This window comes from Gouania willdenowi, chromosome 21, assembly GCF_900634775.1.
Source record: "Gouania willdenowi chromosome 21, fGouWil2.1, whole genome shotgun sequence".
NCBI lineage: Eukaryota > Metazoa > Chordata > Actinopteri > Blenniiformes > Gobiesocidae > Gouania > Gouania willdenowi.
In genome coordinates, this window is record NC_041064.1 from 1,276,141 (window position 1) to 1,301,171 (window position 25,031).

Below are 25,031 nucleotides of genomic sequence, written 5' to 3' on the forward strand. Positions count from 1 at the left end.
TTATCATCATCATCTTCATCATCATCTTCGTCATCATCATCATCATCTTCATCATCATCATCATCATCATCATCATCATCATCATTGTCATCATCATCTTCATCATCATCGTCATCATCATCATCGTCATCATCATCATCGTCTTCATCATCATCGTCATCATCATCATCGTCATCTTCATCATCATCATCGTCTTCATCATCATCACTGCATTTCAATGTCTTTATGTTTTTAATAACATATTTTGTGTAGTTATGTTAATGCTTTAGTTTCATTTAGTTTGTTGTCGTGTTGTCATTTATTTTCAGTTTAGTGTTTATAGATAAACTTATACAGTGTCTGTTGGAAGTATGTATTCATATAGTGGGAGGAGCTTAAGTAGAGGTAATTATGTCCAAATGAGTATGTGTTTAAAGGTTAGATGTACATAGAGGTGTACATACTGTACTCTGTAGTGTTATAAAGGGTTTATTTGTGGGTGTAAAATAAAATGGTGTGTGTGATTTATCTGGTTTATTTATATGAGACATGAACATAATAAATGTTTGTTTTTTTACTCATTTTTATATTTTTTTTGTTTGGTGTATTTTTACTGTAATGTATGTTTTTTGGAGCCTTTTTGTAACACTTATGGTATTTGGAAGCTGTTGAAAAAGTTTCAGGTTGAACAGACACTGTGTCAGGGAGGTATTTACTACACACACACACACACACAGAACTTTCTTGCTTTTATTATTAGATATTAAAAGTTTTTGTCTTAATGGGATTTTGTAGTTTTGTCTGTTTTTGTATTTTTTCTGTCATTTTGTGTTGTTTTTAATGTTTTTGTCATTTTGTGTGCTATTGTTATTTTGTGTTTTTATGTGTTTTAGATGTAATTTTGTATTTTTTGTGTCATTTAGTGTGTTTCAGAGTTGTTTTTGTTTTATTGTGTGTTTTTGTGTCATAACATGTGTCTTGTGTTTATAAAGATCAGTGTGTGTGTGTGTGTGTCTGACTGGAGGATCTAATCCCATTATGGGTGCAGCTCTCAGTGTATTATTATGGGATGTATTGATGAGCAGAGGAAATGGAAGGCGGTTAAGGAAGGAGGAGGATGATGAGGAGCAGCTCTCCAGGACCGTGTGTGTGTGTGTGTGTGTGTGTGTGTGTGTGTGTGTGTGTGTGTAGGTCAAATCTAGGACCTGTGCAGGGTTTGCATGTTCTCTCTCTGTGGTTTCCTGCCACAGTCTGGGAGTGTGATGAGTGTGTGTCTGATTTGGGAGTCAAATGTGTGTGTGAAAGATATTCTCTCTCACACACACACACACACACACACACACACTGACTCCTGCAGTGAATTTTATCAATGTATTTATTTGTTTACCTTTTTGTCATTTCTTTATTAAATGTATTTATTAAATCACTGTAATAGGTAAATATAAAAACGTGTTTAAAATACATTTAATCAAACCAATTGTTTTATCAAATGTTTGTAAAATAAATGAATAATAATTAATTGTAATAAAATGAGGTGTTTTGAAGCAGGTGTTGCTATGGAAAAAGTACTAATGAGTGAATAAATGATCTTTGGTTATGAAATCTGAACTGAGTTTTTAACCATTGTTGGTTTGTTTGTGTCCAGTAATGAACCAGTGCTCCCAGTCTGAGCTTTTTGATTGAAAGATGAACTCGTGCAGTTAGAAACATCTTCACCTTATTTATTTATATCATTTTTAATAAATAAATTAGTTAATACAAACACAGGATGGACTCAATCTTCTTTTAGACTTTACATATTCCCACTAACTCCAATCAACCACACTAATGTTACTACATGTTCACTTTATCATCTCTAGCGCTGTCATCCACACTGTAGTGTTACTAGCTAGAGAACGTAGCAGCAGTGGTTGCATGATATCAATTCACTAATGCACTGTGAACGTACGTATAGCATTTAGCATAGTGCGGTTACGTCCAAAGGCAGCTGTTCCAGGAAATAGCACTGTTTAATAATTTGGGCTATGAAACGCACAAAATGCTGACACTTTCGAACTTATAGGTACTGTAGGAAAAATAAATAATTTATAATTAGAATTAAAACAAATAATCAAAATATCAATTTACCCTTAGGTAGGCACTGCCTACCTTGCCTACCCTGATGGCGCGTCACTGGCAACAGGGTAGGCAACACAGGCAATTACCTAGGGCCCCGAGCTGAAGGGGCCCCTGAGGGACGACTGACAGTCAGTTTAAATGACAAAATAATGAAACTGCTTTGAGACGCTGCAGTGACAGAACATCAAAAATCCCCTGTCCAGGGTCCTTTCTGAGTAGTCACTGGTTAGTTACTAGTAGGGACCCCGACAGACGCAGATATCAGTGACAACCTGAAACCCCCCCCCCCCCCGGACACATTACAGTGATACGTAGGGAACCCCCCTAATGGGGCCCCACTACTACCGTCCCTGTATCAACGTGCTGTTATCAAACACAGATAAATAAAGCAGACATATCCCTCAGGACTCATGAAAAGAAGAATAAAACAAGAAGAGGATGAAAATAAAAAGGTGATAGTGTTAGTGAGAAAGTGTAAATATGTGTGTTACATTATTAAATAGTTTGTCCATAACTCCCAGTCATCCACCAGCACCAGAAAAGTTAACTGTACATTTAAGTCTGTGTAAAGTGAATTCAGCCATTTATTTCTAAACACATTCATAAAGTGTGTTTTTATGTATTTATTAATTATTCATATTTGACAGTGTGATTAACAACAAACTTCTGTGTTATGATAAACTTAGAGCACATATTTATTCTGACTTTACACTAATTTTAACAGTTTTATGTTAAGAAGTATTCCAGTTTTGCTGACACATCATAAGTCATGTTACTAATGGCTGTGTACATACTGTACATTCATAGACACACAATAAGTTCATCCTTTGCTGTTAATGATATTTTCCCCCAGAATAAAGTGTTTGTTGTTTAATGGTAAAACTGATAAATCCATAAATGTTCTGCTATAGCATAAATGTTACAATAAATAAAATGTTAACATGAAGCATTAAAGTTGTTACTGTAAATTAATGTTCATTAATTATTCCATACATATCTCATATGTTTAGTGTTTGTGAAACATGTACATTTATTTACTTTACTTTATGTAAACCAAACAAATACATTGTGTTCTTTTCTTTTTCTTCCTCGAGGTGTTTTGTTGAAGTTTTTTGGACCATCACCATGACAACAACACCAACATCAGCATCAGCAGCAGACCTCTCTACATGAAAGTAGGAACTTATTTAGTTGAACTTTTTAAAATACATTTTAAAATTTAAAATATATCATGCTTTAATATGACCACAAATATTTGTTTGAAACAATTGCTTCTTATACTATTTTCTTTCTAACAATAATCAACCTCAGATCATGAGGGGGGTCTGGAAGAAGAAGAGTAGGACATGATGGTACCTTCATGTAGCACAGCATTCCATCACCACCTCATGACACACATCACCAGAACAGAAGGTCCTCAAATAATAGACAGTCACATAATATCAGATGATTGTGTGTCAAATTGTGAGAAAAGAACCAAATAACAGACACAACTTCTAAAAAGCTCAGAAAACCACCTCAGAGATTCATGAAAGAAAATTACAAAATCCATTGTTTATAGTTAGTGTACTTTTACTTTCCACTTCAATTCTTTGTTTTTTTTTTTACTTGTTTTTTTGCTTGGTTGCATTTTTATCATACTTAAAAATTTGCTCATTTCAGTTGTGTTTGTTTTTCTGGCATTTACTGTATATATTGTGTGTAAAGTTTGCATTTAGTTTAAATAGTTATGTTATTTATTTTATATTATTCATTATTAATTATTTAATAAAATATTATTTACTGATCTGTACCTCATAGTCCTTCTTGCCTATAGGACCCCCAGGGGGTCTAGAAACGCCCCTGCATATATGATGTAAAGGTAGAAGATTACTACACTGGTATGTTTTTAAATAAAACTTTATTAACAGACACAGGATACAGTAACAAATAAAATACAGATAAAAAAATATATGTTCACAAGAAGAACAAAAGCTTTTCATATATACAGTATTTGTATTTATGTACTTCTAAAGTTATTAGTAAAGTATAGTTACTGAAGTTATGAAAGTAACTAAAGTTAATAAAGTAACTAAAGTTATTAAAGTAACTAAAGTTATTAAAGTAACTAAAGTTAATAAAGTTAATAAAGTAACTAAAGTTATTAAAGTAACTAAAGTTATTAAAGTAACTAAAGTTAATAAAGCAACTAAAGTTATTAAAGTAACTAAAGTTAATAAAGTAACTAAAGTTAATAAAGTTAATAAAGTAACTAAAGTTATTAAAGTAACTAAAGTTATTAAAGTAACTAAAGTTAATAAAGTAACTAAAGTTAATAAAGTAACTAAAGTTATTAAAGTAACTAAAGTTATTAAAGTAACTAAAGTTAATAAAGTAACTAAAGTTATTAAAGTAACTAAAGTTAATAAAGTAACTAAAGTTATTAAAGTAACTAAAGTTAATAAAGTAACTAAAGTTATTAAAGTAACTAAAGTTAATAAAGTAACTAAAGTTAATAAAGTAACTAAAGTTATTAAAGTAACTAAAGTTAATAAAGTAACTAAAGTTATTAAAATAAGTAAATTCCAAAAGTTAGTAAAACTACTAAAATAAATCAACCAAGCAATTATCAACGTGAAGTACCTAAAGTTGTAAAAGTCTCAGTGGGTGGTCCAATGACGGAAGGGTTCGGTGTTCGAATCCCGCTCTATCCAAGTCATTGTCGTTGTGTCCTTGGGCAAGGCACTTTACCCACATTGCCTCGTATGAATGGATCTGAATTGTGAATGTTGGTGGTGGTCAGAGTGGTCAGTAGTTCTTCTTCTTCTTCTTCTTCTTCTTCTTCTTCTTCTTCTTCTTCTTCTTCTTCTTCTTCTAAAGGTCAGAAAAGTTACAAAAGTAACTAGTAAAGTAACGATACTGTAAGTAGTTAATTTTCAAAGAGTTCAATGTGGAAAAAAAAAACTTTTCACCAACGTTTGACCAAAGCCAATGGTTCCACTGGTGCATTTTGAAAAAAACACTTTACTCACAGATTTAAAAGAAAATATATACGCTCACGGGAAGCAGAAAAGCAGCTATTTCAGCAGCTATCTACTGTATATCTATTCATATTTATACATCTATAATTGTATATCTAAATGTATACATCTATATCTCTATGTTTATATATATATATATATATATATATATATATATATATATATATATATATATATCTTTAATGAGTGAATGGTTGATCTGTGCTAGAGGGGAGTGGCTTTGAGGAGGTGTGTGTGTGTGTGTGTGTGTGTGTGTGTGTGTGTGTGTGTGTGTGTGTGTGTGTGTGTGTGTGTGTGTGTGTGTGTGTGTGTGTGTGTGTCAGTGACGGAGGAGAACAGCCGCTGTGCTCCGCCTCATCACCGCGCAGAGGAGCCCCTCGTACCGGGGAAAGGAGCGCCTTAGAGCGGGCAGAAGGAGCTCTGAGGACCGCAGAGGAAGGTAGGATGAACCGCTCTCGGTTCGGTCGGTCATAATGACCGTGGAGCGTGTTTTTAGACACAACCCAGTGTTAGTCCGTTATCTCTGTGTTAAATGTTGTGTTTTTAGTGAGAAGGAGCGACATGTTTCTATTATTAGAAATACCTCCATATTATCCTCAGCGAAGGGAAGCAGCGGGACTCGAACCCGCAACCCTCACGACGATCAGTGCGCCACCGAGCCTATGTTATAATTATTATTATTATCATCGTTATTAATATTATTATTATCTTTATTATTTGTATTATTATAGGAAATATTATTATTATATTAGTATAATCTTTTTTGTTATTATTATCATTGTTGTTGTTTTTATTTTTGTTATCGTTATTGTTATGAATGTTTTTATTATTGCTCGTAGTAATAATAGTAAATATAGCTGCCTTCGCTGCACTGCCCCAAGTTCATACAAAGATATAATATAACCGAGAGTTTAACAACTGAGTCACATTTGACGTAAATCCTATTTCATATGTGCAAAGGGAAGAATTTAAAAAAAACAAACAAAAAAAAAACAATTATGTCAAAATTCACGGCTCCGCCCTGCAAACACAGTAAAAGTTATCAAAAATCCATGGATAACTGTTGGTGTCCCACGTCTCTAGATGATCTCCAGTGATTTAAAACACCCTCGGAGAAATGTGTTAAAATACAACGTGAGCCAAAATAGCAATTTAGCTATTTTCAATTTTCAATTCAAGATTCTGGACTTCCTGTGTATTTTTTGGCGTGGTCCTAATAATATTTTTACTTGTCTTGTTATGGTCTACTTCTGTGTCAATTTTCATGATTCTACGATTAATTAATTTTTTTGGCAATTCCTATCTTGTAATTCATTTTTGGCATACTTGGGGGCGCTGGTGAGTCAGATTTTTGCATTTTTTAATACCGTATTTTTCGGACTATAAGGCGCACTATCAATGAATGGGTCTGACTGGGTCTATTTTCATACATAAGGCACACTGGTTTATTATTATTATTATTATTATTATTATTAAGACGCATTAAGCTAAACAAAATAGTCAGATAAGTCAAACTTTATTCAACTCATTAAAGATAATTCTCAACATTGTTCAGGTTTAACACATAAAATTTAGAACATTACACTGACTTTTTCAGTTCAGTATGTTGAAGCACAGTACTGGTAAATATCACTCCATGAGGCGCCTGACTACGGTAGCCCTGAAGTGCCAAAAATCCATAAAGCAGTGCAGCTTCATAGTTTACCAAAGTTGTACTAAAACATTTTGACATATTAATTTCATACATAAGGCGCACCTGATTATAAGGCACACTGTCGATTTTTGAGAAAATGAAAGGATTTTAAATGTGCCTTATAGTCCGAAAAATACGGTAATTAAAGCCCTTTGTGTGAGTGTAACATGATGAAATGATTGATTATGTGATGATCACTCAGTCTGATTGATTTCATGTCTGTATTCTGCTCTGAAAGGTTTTTAGTCTGATTAGAATAGATCAGTTCTGATCCTGAACCAACAACCAGTGAATGACTCATCATTATTAATCCATTATAGCCTCATCATGTTGAGTTCTTCTAATTTTATTTGCTCGATGAGACGTTTTAACCAATGAGTGCGTCTGATGATGATGATGATGATGATGATGATTGTATGTGGTATTGATTTTAATATCAGTTCCATTGATTGTTTTGGAACTGTGTGATTGTATCGTCACTATTTAAATGCAATTCTATTCCATAACATAGCCCCGCCCCTTTACACTTTGGCCCTGCCCAGCTAGCCCTGCTACATGCTAATCTAACCCAAACATCTTGCAATAGGTGCATTACACAACACAACAACATACAACAAAAGCACACAAGACAAGCTTCCAAATGGTCTTCAGCAGTGCCTCCATCATCTTCTCCCGTTGGCTGAATAAAGTCAACCCACAGCATCCAACAGAAACATCCTGTGTTTACGACCAAGTGCGGGAATCTGTATCTGACGACCCTGTGAAAGGTGGTTTATAAACATTGGTCGTACATAACACATGCACAACAGTAGCATCACATTACGCTTTCACCACAACCAAACTAGCTAAATGTCAATCACACCTATTGTCCCACCCTAACTCCCTCTCCCCTGTTCATTTCCCTCTCACCCAGGTGTAACACTGCCCTCTCTTTTTATATCTTGTCTTGTTCATACGTGTCTTCATAAGAACTTTAAAGTCCACGTGTCGACATGTTTCACCCTAAATGTGCCTCTGCTCACTATCCATCATGATTGTGTCCATCCTAACATTTTAAAGGGAAATGTCTTCGGACAAATGTGGGACTTTTCCTGCTGTGAGTGAGATTCTGACTCGTTTTATGGAGCAGCTGATCATAGGGTAACGCCCACTGTTCCCGTCACCTCTAGCTGTAAATTAGAGTGGCCAAAAAGGGACAGAAAAAGTGGTAAAAAAGGTTTAAAGTGTCAATATTGGAACAATTAGTTTAAACTGGCAAATAATAGACATGACAAATAGTGAATGTGGTTAAATTGAATCATGAAATATGGTGGAAATAGGTTAAAAGTGATAATAATGGGTCAACATATGTGACATTAGGTAGAAAAGTGGTGGAAAAAGTTTATAAAATGTCTTGAAAGTGGAAAAAATGTGGCCCTCGGCCTAATTATGTGCGGCCCCCAAAGTAAACGTACAAAATGACCCAAAAATACACAAAACAAAAGCAAGTATACATTAAAAGAAATACAAAGAATTACAACATTGCAGGAAAATACAGTAAAAGAAAAGAAAAACACAGGAAATACTCCAAAACTACTACAAAAATTAACAAAACGATAGAACAAAACTCAAAAAATAGACCTAATTACAAAAAAATGACAACAAAATTACACAAAGACAAGAAAAACACACAAAATGACTCAAACCCACAATACTAACACACAATCAGAAAAAATTGAAAAAAAAAAAAAAAAAGGTTCAAAGTGTCAATATTTGGAAAGGGTTTATAAGTGGTGCAGAAAAGACATTGAAATGTGATGTAGAAGTGTCAGAAATGGGAGAAATGTAGCAAAAATACATTTAAAAGGAGCAAAAATATGGCAAGAAAAAGTGACAAATATAGATAAAATATGGAGAGTTTGGTGTAGTTGTAGAAAAATGGTAAAAATAATCAAAATGGGCTAAAATGAATAAGTTATGAGAACATTTGAATTTAAAATGAGAACATTATCCACTGTGTAGCTGTTTGCTACTGAACGTGTGTTAAAGTGAAACAGTTAATCTACCGCTACAGTGTTTGTGCTTCCTGAGGAACAGCAGATATCAGTTTCCTGCTCAGCGTTAAAGCGTCGCTGCCGTCTTTATATCAACAACAGCCCAACGCTCACTGATAGGAGCCACTTTATTAGACACACTGCAGCGTTGCCAGATTGGACAGTATTCTGCTTTTCTCGGAGTGTTCCTCAGTGCAGATAAACAGCATTTATGTTCAGACACAGAGCAGCTTTTGGAGGTGTTGGTCTGTCCTGATTATCTATCGTCCTCCTCCTCCTCCTCTCCTCCTCCTCTCCTCCTCCTCTCCTCCTCCTCCTCCTCCTCCTCTCCTCCTCCTCCTCCTCTCCTCCTCCTCCTCCTCTCCTCCTCCTCTCCTCCTCCTCTCCTCCTCCTCCTCCTCCTCCTCCTCGTTTGGTTTCAGCAGGGAAACCTCAGTGACAACGTGGTTGCCGGGCAACCGCAGTGCAAAACAGAGAGGCTGTTTTCAGCATCATCGGCTCACTGTAAACACGGAAACCTCCAGCAGGACGTCAGAACTGCTTATGAGGCAGAAATCAGAGAAAATCAAGGAAAAACAACAGAAACTGTAGGAAAGCACAGAAAGCTACAAACAAATAATAGAAAATCTATGGAAAACTTTACAAATTACATAAAAACTACAGAGTAATACAATAAACTACAAAAAAAAAGTTAAAAAAAAAAACAATACAAAAAGTCATTATGAAAGAAACTAGAGAAAAAAACTTGGGGAAAAAAAATAGAAAAACTTGAAAAAACTACAGAAAAACTGCAACAAAGAAAAAAAATAGAAAACTTCAGTTGTGGCCAGCGGACCGTATATTTGACACCACTGATTTAATCTGTTGTATTTGATGCTAATTGATCCTTTAAAAGAACACAATGACAGAATTGTTGATTACACCGGTGTTTACTCTCTCTCTCTCTCTGCAGTGGCTTCATGGTTTGGTCTCCATGGAGATGGAGCGTGGTGGAGGAGCCGAGCGGGGACGTTACCCACAATTCCATGCATGTGGTGACCTTTGACCCTCAGTAGGTCAGGATGGGGGACTGCAGCTGGGTGTGTCTGAGTCCGGCCCAGTTCACCCAACTGCAGCAGTACAGCGAGTGTGAGTGCACCACGTTCATACAAACACATAAAAACCCACTCATTTATTAAAACGTCTTCAGACTTAGTTGTGTTTCCATAGCAACACGTTCCAGCAGCAGAGGGAGGTTTGCATGTTCTCTGCATGTTCTCTTCTGTCCTCAGACTCCTCCAAGAAGCTGAAGGACGTCCTGGAGGAGTTTCACGGTGAAGGAATTCTTTCAAAGTACAACCCAGAGCAGGTGAGAGCCCCGCCCTCATTTCCCACAATGCACTTCTGCTGAGTTGTTACTGCGTGGATCAGTCAGATTATTAACATGAGCTGATTGGGAATATGAAGCAGCTGCTGCACAAACAGACTGCTGTGTGCGTGCGTGTGTGTGTGTGCATGTGCGTGTGTCTGTGTGTGTGCGTGTGTTAGTGTGTCTGTGTGCATGTGTGTGTGCGTGTGTGTCTGTGTGTGTGTGTCTGTCTGTGTGTGTGTGTCTGAGTGTGTGTGTGTGTGTGTGTCTGCGTGTGTGTGCGTGTGCGTGTTTCACTCTCACTCTTTCTTCTTCTCCTCCTTTCCTCTGACTGCTGAGCAGAAGCAGGACGTTCTCAGTGAAGTAAGCCTTCAGCTCCTGCATGCCTCTCCTGCCTCAATGCTAATGCTAACACTACCACGCAGACAGGAATCCTCTCCATCTAATGCTAACAATCAGTGTACATCACTGAAGTGACAGACGTCATTGGCACTAGATACGCTGAAGGGGTGGGGTTAATTACATTTTTCAAGTACAATTAAAATTACAATTATTATTTTCCCCTGAAAGTCCTCAATTACCAAAGTTCAATTACAATTACTGATCCTTTAATAAATGAGCCCATGAAACGTAACCTTCCTCTTGTGTTAGCTTTCTGTTAGCATCTCTAATGCTAACAGGTCAGTTTGACCCACGTCTAAAATCAGCTGTAAAATACACTCATAAATATAATCGATCATCTAATAAGTTAATCATCTATTGGTTACCTTGTTAGGCTTCCTAATCAATGAATATATTGATTTTAATATTTTTGCTGTTGGTGTCTGAACCTCTATATAGCCCTACATTTATATGATTTATGTAAATGATAAAATGGTAGTGGATAAAGTTTATATGAAACATATTTTAATAATAACTACATGTGTGTAAGCCATAGAACTGTAACATGGTTCCCCAGTTTAGCGTAAGTAAATTGTGAATGACAGTTTTTTTTAGAATTTCCATACCTATTACATTTACCTGAACTCAATTACAATTCAATTACAATTACAGCAGCAACATATCTTTTTCAGTTACAAATATGTCATAATTGTAAATAATTATCATTTCAATACAATTCTAATGGACCGCAACCCTGACCCTAGCTAGCATTAGCATTCGTGTCACTGAACTGAATGAATAATGCTAATGCTAACAATCAGTGTTAAGAGGAGGTGAATGAATCTTTTCATTGAAGACCGTTGGTAATCAGAATCATAAATACTTTATTTATCCCAGGGGAAAAGGCTTTGTCACAGAAGTGTTGACTTTTGATAGCATGTGTTGACAAGCTAAAAAAAGAAAAGAAAAGAAGAAACACTAACAAAGAAAGAAACTAAAAATAAACCGAAATAATTAAGTAAAAGGGTGTTAATTAAATAAGGAGTAAATAATGCTAATGCTAGTGCAAATGGTAACATGCTAATGCTAATGCTGTCCCTGCAGCCCATCGACTACGAAGGCTTCCAGCTCTTCATGAACACGTACCTGGAGAACCACATCCCTGAGGACCTGTGCCAGCACCTCTTCACCTCCTTCAAGAGCAAGACCGCCGCATCAGAACGCGTTGGGAACAACTTCCTGGGTGAGTCTGATCACTTCCTGCTCAAACAAATGTGAGCAAAGTTAAGCTAACACATGTTCTATCAGTAGCAATGCAAGCTAACATTGTTCCATGTCAGTAACACTGTGTGTCCTCTGCAGCTCGCTCTATCGACGCCGGCATCTCCATTCAGACGGAGATTGCATGTGCTCCTATCACAGGTACATCCTTCGTTAGTATTTAATAAAACATCACGTACAAAACATGAACAAACTTTATCAGCGACAACAAAACATTTGACATCAACGACCAATACAAGGCTGTTCACTTCACACTAATGCTAAAGCTAAAGATAACAATCTTATTGAAAAACTAGTAAAAGTAACTTGAGACAAATACTAATGCTAACAGTAAATAGGGTTAGAGTTAGCATCAACAACGTGATAAAGAATAATCCTGATGCTTATTTCTCAGCCTGATAAAGTGAGTAGAGGCGAATGCTTTTTTTTTTATTGTGATACCAGTAACTATTGATTACCAGTGCTAACACTAACCATTGATAAAACTGATCTGTTTAAGAAAGTAATGCTAATACTAACAAATGCAGGGAGTTTACCTATCTTTGAATCATGCTAATGCTGATCTAAGAGCCTGTTGGAGAAGTTCTGACTGGGACATAATGTTAATGCTAACAATCATTGCTAAGAGTAACTAGGGTTAGATTTAGCATCAGCAATATTCTAAAGAATAATGCTAATGCTAATCTTTCACCGCAATAGACTGAGTAAAGATTAATGGTAATGCTTACGGGCAAAAACCAGTACATGGGAGGAGTTTGATGAGGTCAAGGGCAATGACTACCGGATGGCTTCAAAATAATTCTGGACCGTCTCAGGAGGTAAAAGTGGTCCACCGTCAACACTGTATATGGTGCAGAAGGTGCACTGCTGACCTCGACTCGAGACGTTGTTGATTGGTGGAAAGAATACTTCAAAGACCTTCTCAATCCCACCGACACGCCTTCCGATGAGGAAGCAGAGCCTGAGAGACCGGGAGTGGACTTTTCTATCTCTTAGTCCGAGGTCGCCGAGATGGTTAAAAAGGTCCTCGGACGGGGCGGTGTGTAGCTCAGTGGGTTGAGCGCCCGCCCCATGTACGGAGGCTGTAGTTCCTCACCTGCAGCGGGTAAAGGTTCGATTCCCGGCGTGGGACCCTTTCCTGCGTGTCATTCCCTGCTCTCTCTCACCCCCTTCCTGTCAAGCAACTGTCATATAAAGGCCACTAGAGCCAAAAAAATCCTTTAAAAAAAAAAAAAAAAAAGGTCCTCGGTGGCAGAGCCCCGGGGTGGATGAAATCCGCCAGGAGTTCCTCAGGGCCCTGGATGTTGTAGGGCTGTCGTGGCTGACAGCATCACATGGACATTGGGAGGAGTGCCTCTGGATTGGCTGACCGGGGTGGTGGTCCCTCTTTTTAAGAAGGGGGATCGGAGGGTGTGCTCCAACTATAGAGGGATCACACTCCTCAGCCTCCCCGATAAGGTCTATTCAGAGGTACTGGAGTGGAGGGTCCGCCGGATAGTCAAACTTCTGATCCAGGAGGAGCAATGTGGTTTTTGTGTTGGTCGTGGAACTGTGGACCAGCTCCACATCCTCAGCAGGGTCCTTGAGGGTGCATGGGAGTTTGCCCAACCAGTGTTTTGTGGGTTTGGAGAAGACATTCGGCCATGTCCCTCAGGGACTCCTGTGGAGGTTGGAGCTTGGTCCGCATTGCCGGCAGTAAGTTGAACTGGTTTCCAGTGAGGGTTGGACTCCGCCAGGGCTGCCCTTTGTCACAGATTCTGTTCACAACTTTTATGGACAGAATTTATAGGCGCAGTCAGGACATTGAGGGGGTCCGGTTTGGGGGTCTCAGGATTGCATCACTGCTTTTTGCAGATGATATGGTCCAGTTAGCTTCATCAAGCCGTGACCTTCAACTCTCACTGGATCGGTTCACAACCGAGTGTGAAGCGACCAGGATGAAAATCAGCACCTCCAAATCCGAGCCATGCTTCTTAACCGGAAAAAGGTGGAGTGCCTTTTCTGGGTTGGGGATGAGGTCCTGCCCCTCGTGGCGGAGTTCAAGTACCTTGGGGTCTTGTTCACGAATGAGGGAAGGATGGAGCGAGAGAGTGACTGGCGGTTTGGTACGGAGTCTGCGCCGATCTGTTGTGGTGAAGAGGGAGTTGAGCCAAAAGGCAAAGCTCTAGATTTACCAGTCGATCTACGTTCCTACCCTCACCTATGGTCATGAGCTTTAGGTCATGGCCGAAAGAACAAGATCACGGGTACAAGCGGCTGAAATGAGTTTCCTCCGTAGGGTGGCTGGGTTCTCTCTTAGAGATAGGGTGAGAAGCTCAGTCATCGGGGGGGCTCAGAGTAGAGCCGCTGCTCCTCCACATTGATAAGAACCAGATGAGGTGGCTCAGGCACCTAATTAGGATACCCCCTGAACACCTCCTTAGTGAGACGTTCAGAACACGTCCTTCCGGAAGGAGACCTCAAGGAAGACCCAGGACACACTGGAGGGACTTTGTCTCTCGGCTGGCCTGGGAATGCCTCGGGATCTCCAGGAGGAGCTGGAAGAAGTGGCCAGGGAGAAGGAAGTCTGGGCCTCCCGGTAACGGATAAGCGGAGGAGGATGGATGGATGACTTAATGTTTTATTAATGGCAGTGGCTATCCGTATGGTTGCTGTATCACTACACCGACATTCTATACATATGCAGTGCCCCGTTTAGCCAGTTTAGGTCACGTGACTAAGACTAAACCTAACCGTAACCCTAAAAATGTTTGTGATATTGGGTTATAACCTAACCCTAACCCTGAACCTAAACCTAAACCTAAACCTAACCCTAACCCTAACCCTAAACCTAATCCTAACCCTAACCCTAACCCTCAAACGCTACGTATGTGTACTTCGGTAACGTACCAATAGCACCGGGGGTTGTCCATACGGCAAGCGTACAAATAGATACTTTCTTTTTTAATTGTGATACCAGTGAAATGTAATTACCAGTTCTAACACTAACTATTGATAAAACTGATCTGCTTGTGAAAATAATGCTAATACCAACAATTACAGTTACCTGTCATCTTTGACTAATGCCAATGCTAATCTAAGAGCCTGTTGGAGCAGTTCTGACTCGGACCTAATGCTAATGCTAACATGTCTTATTTGTGGTTGTAGTAGCAGTGTGTATGTTTTTCCTGTATTAATTCTACTTCCTGTCCCTTAGGGATGAACGGTCGTAGCGTCCTGTCGGCGCGGGGCCGTCTCTCTCCCGACCCCTCTGCGTCGCCAGCCTCGTCGCATTCGTCCTCTCAGCGCTCCACGCCTGGAGGTCAAAGGTCACCCTGCTCTCAGGTCAGAGCCTCAGAGGGCGGGAACGCGCTGACTCCCAATGCCAAGGGCGCTCGCTCATCGCGCTCACCCAAACTCTCCCCAGGTGAACCACATCGAACTGACAGTGTGCAGCATGGTCCCTGAACGCATCACAATCAATATTTACCTTCATGATTAATCAGTAACGGCTGTTAGCATCTCAGTGTGGTCAGGTGACCTGTTGTTACATTGTGTGTATGTGTGCGTGCGTGTGTTGTGGCTCACAGAGAGGAGGAGTCCGTCTCCACAGATAGCCTCAGCAGCTCCTCCTCCAGTGGTGTTTCTGAAGGACATCGTGTGTTACCTCTCACTGCTGGAGAGAGGCACGCCTGAGGACAAGCTGGAGTGTGAGACTCATTAACTCATTAATAACCAGCTCATTAACTAATATTAAACTAACCATTAACTAACGCTAATGAAACCAACTGCACCATACAAAGACTGTTAGCTATTGGCTAATGCTAATGCTAATTATACTATTTCAATGTCTGGAGACCAAATGTTTGCAGGATAATGCTATTCCAGCACTTTATAATGCTAATGATAAATGTTTTTAAACTATGGTAGTAGTTGAATATTAGCTATTGGATAATGCTAATGCTAATGTGGTTTTTCATACTAGTAGCTATTGGATAATGCTAATGCTATACTTTCCAATGTTAATGCTTTTGGGAACAGTTAATACTGACATAGGGTAACTGAAGGTCACATGACTATCCTGCCCTCTCTTTCCTTCCAGTCATGTTTCGTCTTTACGACACGGATGGAAACGGCCTGTTGGACAGCTCGGTGAGTCAGGACAGCATCCCTCTAGGAACAGAGTGAGACAGAAGAGACAGAGTAACACTGTGTATAATGCTGTGTATAATGCTGTGTGTAACGCTGTGTGCAACGCTGTGTATAACAGTGTGTGTAATGCTGTGTTATGCGGTTTAACGCTGTGTGTAACGCTGTGTATAAGGATGTGTATAATGCTGCGTGTAAAGCTGTGTGGACCGCTGTGTGTAAAGGTGTGTAAGGCTGTGTGTAGCAGTGTGTAGCAGTGTGTAAGGCTGTGTGTATCGCTGTGTGTAGCAGTGTGTAGCAGTGTGTAACACCGTGTAACAGTGTGTAACAATGTGTGTTACGCTGTGTGTTTGCAGGAGTTGGACCGGATCATTAACCAGATGGTGCACGTGGCTGAATACCTGGAGTGGGATTCCACAGAGCTGAGACCGGTGAGAGAAACACGTCCAATCAGCTGATCTGACGACCTCTGTCTCTGACCACTGAAGTGAAGTCAAGGTCACTGTGTCCTTCAGATCCTGAAGGAGATGATGGAGGAGATCGACTTTGATGGAGACGGAACGGTGACGCTTCAGGAATGGATCAGGGGAGGAATGACCACTGTCCCCCTGCTGGTGCTGCTGGGCATGGACACGGTGTGTGTGTGTGTGTGTGTGTGTGTGTGTGTGTGTGCGTGTGTGTGTGTGTGTGCGTGTGTGTAACCTGTGGTTGTGTCGTTGTGTAGAACGTGCAGGAGGACGGTCAGCACGTGTGGCGTCTGAAGCACTTTAACAAGCCTGCGTACTGTAACTACTGTCACATGATGCTGCTGGGGGTGCGTAAGCAGGGCCTGTGCTGCTCTGGTAGGTTTACACAACAAGCATCCAACCGTCACTTCACACAACATAGATCCAACCATCACTTCACACTACATACTGTACATCCAACCGTTACTTCACACAATACACAGGTGCTGGTCATGAATTTAGAATATCATGAAAAAGTTGATTTATTTCAGTAATTTCATTCAAAAAGTGAAACTTGTATATTACATTCATTCATTTCACACAGACTGATATTTCAAATGTTTATTTTAATTTTTATGATTATAACTGACAACTAATGAAAACCCTAAATTGAGTATCTCAGAAAATTAGAATATTGTGGAGAGGTTGAATATTGAAGACACCTGGTGTTCTCCAGTCTAGTTCTGTAGGTCTACACAATCATGGAGAAAACTGCTGACCTGACAGTTTTCCAAAAGACGACCATTGACACCTTGAACAACGAGGACCAGACACAAAAGAGGCTAAAGAGGCTGGATGTTCACAGAGCTCTGTGTCCAAACACATTAATAGAGGTGAAGGGAAGGAAAAGATGTGGTAGAAAAAAGTGTACAAGCAATAGTGATAGCCACGCCCCCTGGAGAGGATTGTGAAACTAAACCCATTCAAACGTGGAGGAGATTCACAAAGAGTGACTGTAGCTGGAGTCAGAGCTTCAAGAACCACCACGTACAGACATATGTAAGACATGGTTTCAGCTGTAGCATTCCTGGTGTCAAGACACTGAACTAGAGACAGCGTCAGAAGCGTCTCGTCTGGGCTAAAGACAAAAAGGACTGGACTGCTGCTGAGTGGTCCAAAGTGATGTTCTCTGATCAAAGGATATTTAGCATGTTCTTTGGAGATCAAGGTCCCAGAGTCTGGAGGAAGAGAGGAGAGGAACAGAATCCACGTTGCTTGAGGTGGAGTGTAAAGTTTCCACAGTCAGTGATGGTTTGGGGTGCCATGTCATGTGCTGGTGTTGGTCCACTGTGGTTCCTTAGGTCCAAGGTCAACGCAGACGTCTACCAGGAAGTTTTAGAGCACTTCATGCTTCCTGCTGCTGACCAACTTTATGGAGATGCACATTTCATTTTCCAACAGGACCTAACACCTGCACACAGTGCTAAAGCTACCAGTACCTGGTTTAAGGACCATGGTATCCATGTTCTTGATTGGTCAGTAAACTCACCTGACCGTCACCCCATAGAACATCTATGAGGTATTGTGAAGAGGAAGATGTGAGACACCAGACCCAACAATGCAGAAGAGCTGAAGGTCACTATCAGAGCAACCTGGGCTCTCATAACACCTGAGCAGTGACAGACTGATCCACTCCATGCCACGCCCATTGCTGCAGTAATTCAGGCAAAAGGAGCCTCAACCAAGTATTGAGTACATGATCATACTTTTTATCTTCATATTTTTCAGTTGGCCAACATTTCTACAAATCTGTTTTTGTGTCGGTCTTAAGTAATATTCTAATTTTCTGAGATACTGAATTTGGGATTTTCATGAGTTTGAAATATATCAGTCTGTGTGTAATGAATGTATATAATATACACGTTTCACTTTTTGAATGGAATTACTGAAATAAATCAACTTTTTCATGATATCCTAATTATATGACCAGCACCTGTACATTCAACCATTACTTCACACTACATACATCCAAACGTCACGTCCTGGACACAGGATCAATGGTGAGAACTGTGTTTGTGTTAGTAGATGAACGTATGATATGTCCGTCTCAGAGACGGCATCCTGTCTCCTTCACAATAAAAGCACCACATGTTTGTGTGTGTTTTCCCAGGCAGATGCTTTTTCAAACCCACTTGAGGTGTCAGTCTGAATAGTTTACTGATATATTATTATTAATGTCTGATTCTCTGTGTGGTAAGGATTTTAATTACTGTACACTATCATATATTTGGCCAAACTTGTGCACTGTGCACCTATGCCATTTTTACTCTGTTATGTTAAATATAGCAACACATACATCAAGAATTGTTTTACTAATAAAAATCCATTAAAATTATGAAAAAAAGTTGTTTTTTTTCAAACCAAGTGTTGTAAAATGATCAGCAGGAGACCAGTGAAGGCTGCAGTGATCACCAGTGACGTTTTTAGATATCCTTGTAGTGTCTGTTTTTGTTGTTGCAGCTGTGTTGTAATTTGCAGACGGTCCCTGGGTTCTGTTCACTCTGCACATAGAGAACAATGTTATTTCTGCTGCTTTGGATCAAAATGATCTTGTCTCATGTTTCCCACCTCACTGATGGTAAAGAGGCGAAATGTGTGTCAATGACGTTTCGTTAAAGAGTTATTGATGCTGGAACTCTGAATCTGTGAATATCTTTCCAACTTTACCAACAGGTATTAGGCTCCTGGTAAAATAGAATGAATCTACAGCAGACACTTCATTACTGCCCCCTAGTGTAGAGGTGGTGCTTTACACACATGTGGATCAGGACCTTTGTGTGTCTTTGTTTGTCCCAAAATTAAATTCACACACCGGCAAATCCACAAACACACTTTACACAATTACCAAGCACAATTAAAGATTCACACGTGATAATAAATACACACACACAAACACACATTATAAAACACGTGGAAATTTTGGATATATTTGTGAATATTTTTGAGAGAAATCTCTCCCTATATTTTAAAGTTAATGAGTGTAGAGCTGTGATTACTCCTGTGTGGTAACCCCTCAGTGTACTGTCCTGTGTGTCTCAGTGTGTAAATACACAGTGCACGAGCGCTGTGTGTCCAAAAAAATCAACGCCTGCATCAGCACATACGCCAAGTCACGCCGCCACACCAACGTAAGTACCGATTTATTTATTTATTTCATTCATGATAAATACAATCATTTAATGTGTGTGTGTGTGTCATACAGGTGATGCAGCACGTGTGGATGGAGGGAAACTCCACAACAAAGTGCGATCGCTGCCGTCGTAGCATCAAATGTTACCAGGGTCTGACAGGACTGCACTGTGTGTGGTGTCAGATTACTGTGAGTCATGGATACATTGTTGTTGTTGTTGTTGTCTTTATGTCTGATAGGGCCTATAGTACGAAGCTAGATAATTATATCCTGGATTGATCGCCGTTAGCTTCACCTAGCTAAACATTCTCTGTCAGACAGAAGCTGTCCTACGAATCTTGATCACAACTCACTAAGTAAACCAGGGGCTGTTTGATCAAACCCACTGTAGGGTTAAGTCCAGATTTAACCTGAGAGTCCAGCTCCGTTAAGCCGGGTTGTAACTGGAACAGCGGTTTCATCAACGAGAAAACACCTTGGTTACCATGGTAACATAGTCCGTGGGTCAAACCTGCTTCTGACCAGGTTTAAGCAGCAGGCTTGGTTTAATCTTCTGAGTCACTCTCATGATAAATAGACTAAATAACACCTTATTTAACTCTTTATTACTTTTATTTTCACTGCTCAGTAACAGATGATGTCACTTCCTGTTGGTCTCAGCATTGGTTCCATTGGCTTTTTATTCATCGTAAAAGCTGCAGCGCATGCTCCGTCACTCTCTAGTCATTAAATCTGTGATTGATCTCATGGGTCTTATGAGAATGTGCACTTAATCTAAACACTGAGATTGATGAAATGGTAAAAGGGGGCGTGGTCACGGACGGCTTTGCTGAACCAGGTTTAAACCATAAGCCTGGTTCTACTGACAACACTTTGATCAAATACCTCCTGGTGATTTCAGTCTGGCTACGTATGCACTCTAGTGACAGAGGAGGAAATTACAGTGTCAGACCAATCACAATCAAAGAGAATCTGTACAAAGCAACTTACGTCACAATTGAGGAATAATTCTTTAAAAATATTAAAATATTAAAATCCATTATTCAGACCAAAAACAACACTGTTGCTGCAGTAAAAGCAGAAAGTAATTAATGCAGGAATTGATGAGGTTTAATGATTAAATTAGTGAGATCTGATCACTTTCACGTTCTCTTTTACCTTGTCTGTCTCTGATGCTGTGTTCATACAGATCTACATCATAAGGTGGAATATATCTATATTTATATTATCTACAGGAGTGAGGCTCTCAGCATTACCCCAGAATACATTCATTAATAAATGAATGAATGAATTGATTTATTGATGTGAAAGCACCCGATGCACACAGGCTTTATCAGCTGACTTATTTTACTTATTTTATTTTATAAGTCCATCAGATATAAATCTCTATGTTTTCTAAATGATGTCATCAGTAAATGAAAGGATTGTATTAATGTCTAAATATTTTTTCTCCTGTCAGCATCAGATCAGATCCACACAGAGACGTGTTCACACATCACCTTTCATTAAACAGCACATTTTCTCAGAGATCTGATTGGTCAGGAGGCGGGGCTTTATTACTAGATCAGTACCTAGCCAGAACAAAACTTGGTCCCGACCAGGCTAGTCGTTCAGCCTAAGTTACCATGGTGATTTAGCTCCGTATGGCGACAGCGAGCTTTGTAGGACACACTGATTAAATCCAGGAAGTTAACGCGATAAGAGGAAATCTAGCTTTGTAGTACAGCCCCTTAAAGTGCACAGCCTCAGTTTTTCTGCCTTACAAAGTTTACCTGTAATTCCTCTTTTGTCCACGTGGTGTCACTGTTAGACCTGTTTATGACACAGTCAGCTCTCATTGTCCGTGTGTGTGTGTGTGTGTGTGTGTGTGTGTGTGTGTGTGTGTGTTTGTGCGTGTGTGTCGTCTGCAGCTCCACAACAAGTGTGTGTCCAACGTGAGGCCTGAGTGTGATGGAGGGGCAGTCAGAGATCACACACTGCTGCCTGCCTACATCTGCCCTGTAGTCCTAGTAAGACTCACACACACACACACACACGTTAGAGCAGGGGTTCTCAACATGGCTTCACCCTTGGACCCACATTTTCACACGATCATTAAATTGTGACCCACTTTTTTTTAGAATTCAACCAACCAAATTTAGTTTTTCAAAAATATCTGTTGAAAACACACACACACACACACACACACACATATATATCTTTTTAAATCAGAAATCTATATATTTTCCTGTGCAGCAACATGCATTTCACAGCACGCCTGACAAAAGAAAAGTTTATTTCAAAATAAAAGTCCAACATGAGAGAGATTAAGTATTCATTTAATTTTCACCAGGACATATTAATGTAGAAATGGTTCAGTGAGCCACTTGATATCAATGTGATATCCCCCCCCCCCCCCCACACAGGACCGTCAGTCTGTGGTAAAGAGAGGGGAGGGGGAGTCTCCCCCCCCCAGCAGCAGCCCTGACGACACACACGTCTTTAGGTTCAACCCTGCTGATGGACAGGCTCTACAGGTACCTGTGTGTGTGTGTGTGTGTTTGTGTGTGTGTGTGTGTGTGTGTGTGTTTGAATGTGGTTATAAACGTGTGTGTGTCCATAGATCACCCCCCTCCCTGGAACCCACCCCCTGCTGGTTCTGGTGAACCCAAAGAGTGGAGGGAGGCAGGGGGAGAGGTGAGTTATTATTAAAGCCTTTTATTATTAAACCTTTGATTCACAGAAAACTGAAAATGAAAAACATCAGAGCACACACACAGAAACACACAAATCCTGTTTTCTAAGATGATCCAATCAGATGATTTTGTTCAACGTGTCACTTCCTGTTTGTGTGTCCATCACTCAGAGTGCTGAGGAAGTTCAGATATCTGCTGAACCCACGACAGGTTTACAGTCTGGAGAGAGAAGGACCCACAGCTGGGTAATACACACATACACACACACACACACACACACACACACACACACACACACACACACACACACACAAAACAACCATAAACAAAACTGGAAAATAATGGCAACAAACAAACAACAACGTCATCAAATAATAAACAATACAAACACAAAACAATCACAAACAATCTTAGAACGCCATGGTAAAAACAAGGCTCTTTCATTGGTGGAGAGAATCACTATGGTTACATTTGATTCATTCCATTTGATGGTCATGTTGTTTCTTTTTCTTCTTCAGGCTGAACTTCTTCCACGATGTCCCAGATTTTCGTGTGCTGGCGTGTGGAGGTGACGGTACGGTGGGATGGATCCTAGACTGTATTGGTACGTGGACCGTATAGAGAGGACCTATAGACACATAGATTATACGTTGACCCTTTGTTTGTCTGCACAGACAAGGCCAACTTCACCAGACACCCTCCAGTAGCCATCCTCCCCCTGGGGACTGGGAACGACCTGGCGCGCTGCCTCCGCTGGGGGGGAGGTGAACTGATCACAGAAAACTATACATCCAATTATTCATCCAACCAACCATCTATCATCCATCCATTTATCCAATCATTCAGCCAATCATCTATCATCTCTCAATTCATCCAACCATCCATCCAACCATTCATCCATCTAGCCATGATTCATTAATTTATCCATCCATCCATCAATTTCATTCATCCACCTTCCTTCCATCCATCCAATTATCCATCCATCATCCATCTGATTGTCTGTAGTGTATCTTGTGGCCCAGGAGGTGGACCTCCACCACTCACCTCCTCTCTCTCATTGGTTGTTCTCCTCAGGTTATGAAGGTGGGAGTTTACTGAGGTTTCTTCGTGACATTGAACACAGCACAGAGGTGGTGATGGACAGATGGAACATCGACATCATCTCTGACGACAAAGAGGAGAGAGGAGACCCCGTACCCTACAGTATCGTCAACAACTACTTCTCCATCGGAGTGGTGAGCGCACGCACGCTTTGTTTACTCTCTGCTACCAATCAATCAATCACCTACTAATCAATCAATCAATAACAACACACACAGCATTACTGAGGATTGCTTGGTGCTGTTTATCAGCTTTAAAGAATAAATAAAATTTTCTGACACTTATGTCATTAAGTTTCCTTTATTAATGACAGATATGCTGAGGAATACCATTATAAACCAGTATAAACCAGTATGAACTAGTATAAACCAGTATAAACCAGTATAAACCAATATAAACCAGTATAAACCAGTATAAACCAATATAAAACAGTATAAACCAATATAAACCAATATAAACCAATATAAACCAGTATAAACCAGTATAAACCAGTATAAACCAATATAAACATGTATAAACCAATATAAACCAGTATAAACCAATATAAACCAGTATAAATCAGTATTAACCAGTATAAACCAATATAAACCAGTATAAACCAGTATAAACCAGTATAAACCAATATAAACCAGTATAAACCAATATAAACCAGTATAAACCAATATAAACCAGTATAAACCAGTATAAACCAGTATAAATCAGTATTAACCAGTATAAACCAATATAAACCAGTATAAACCAATATAAACCAGTATAAATCAGTATTAACCAGTATAAACCAATATAAACCAGTATAAACCAATATAAACCAGTATAAATCAGTATTAACCAGTATAAACCAATATAAACCAATGTAAACCAGTATAAACCAATATAAACCAGTATAAATCAGTATTAACCAGTATAAACCAATATAAACCAGTATAAACCAATATAAACCAGTATAAATCAGTATTAACCAGTATAAACCAATATAAACCAATATAAACCAGTATAAACCAATATAAACCAGTATAAACCAATATAAACCAGTATAAACCAATATAAACCAGTATAAATCAGTATTAACCAGTATAAACCAATATAAACCAGTATAAATCAGTATTAACCAGTATAAACCAATATAAACCAATATAAACCAGTATAAACCAATATAAACCAGTATAAATCAGTATTAACCAGTATAAACCAATATAAACCAGTATAAACCAATATAAACCAGTATAAACTAATATAAACCAATATAAACCAGTATAAATCAGTATTAACCAGTATAAATCAATATAAACCAGTATAAATCAGTATTAACCAGTATAAACCAATATAAACCAGTATAAACCAATATAAACCAATATAAACCAATATAAACCAATATAAACTAATATAAACCAATATAAACCAGTATAAACCAGTGATTGGTAGATCAGACTCAATGACTGCTGTGAACCCTAAAGCTGAGGATAGATTTAACTACAGAGTTGGAGATGAAGCTGTGGAGGCAGACCACACTGGAATTACCAGCATTAGCATTAGCATTAGCATTAGCATTAGCATCAGGAGCAAACACATATTTGCAAAACTTGCTGTCAAAAAATAGCATTATATGGGATCTTTAAAGAAATAATAATAAAGGATCAA

The 25,031-nt window shown here is 39.2% G+C and overlaps 1 protein-coding gene across 4 annotated transcripts in view; it reads left to right on the forward strand.

Moving 5' to 3' along the window:
- The first annotated feature begins 3,253 nt into the window (after window positions 1-3,253).
- The window catches only part of dgkg (diacylglycerol kinase, gamma), a 38,965-nt gene continuing 17,187 nt past the window's right edge, over window positions 3,254-25,031 (forward strand). Inside the window, exons 1-22 of one of the 4 annotated variants that reach the window (XM_028435657.1) lie at window positions 3,254-3,272; window positions 5,441-5,556; window positions 9,796-9,971; window positions 10,115-10,191; window positions 10,534-10,554; window positions 11,677-11,815; window positions 11,935-11,994; window positions 15,050-15,259; window positions 15,423-15,542; window positions 15,935-15,984; window positions 16,338-16,412; window positions 16,497-16,616; window positions 16,706-16,823; window positions 19,527-19,615; window positions 19,690-19,806; window positions 21,528-21,626; window positions 22,023-22,133; window positions 22,220-22,293; window positions 22,463-22,537; window positions 22,811-22,896; window positions 22,967-23,056; window positions 23,367-23,527. In XM_028435657.1, the coding sequence (XP_028291458.1) occupies window positions 9,905-9,971; window positions 10,115-10,191; window positions 10,534-10,554; window positions 11,677-11,815; window positions 11,935-11,994; window positions 15,050-15,259; window positions 15,423-15,542; window positions 15,935-15,984; window positions 16,338-16,412; window positions 16,497-16,616; window positions 16,706-16,823; window positions 19,527-19,615; window positions 19,690-19,806; window positions 21,528-21,626; window positions 22,023-22,133; window positions 22,220-22,293; window positions 22,463-22,537; window positions 22,811-22,896; window positions 22,967-23,056; window positions 23,367-23,527 (1,959 nt within the window). In that variant the 5' untranslated portion in view covers window positions 3,254-3,272; window positions 5,441-5,556; window positions 9,796-9,904. The remainder of the gene's footprint in view (window positions 3,273-5,440; window positions 5,557-9,795; window positions 9,972-10,114; window positions 10,192-10,533; window positions 10,555-11,676; window positions 11,816-11,934; window positions 11,995-15,049; window positions 15,260-15,422; window positions 15,543-15,934; window positions 15,985-16,337; window positions 16,413-16,496; window positions 16,617-16,705; window positions 16,824-19,526; window positions 19,616-19,689; window positions 19,807-21,527; window positions 21,627-22,022; window positions 22,134-22,219; window positions 22,294-22,462; window positions 22,538-22,810; window positions 22,897-22,966; window positions 23,057-23,366; window positions 23,528-25,031) is intronic. The other 3 variants (XM_028435662.1, XM_028435659.1, XM_028435658.1) reach the window with 3 other exon arrangements.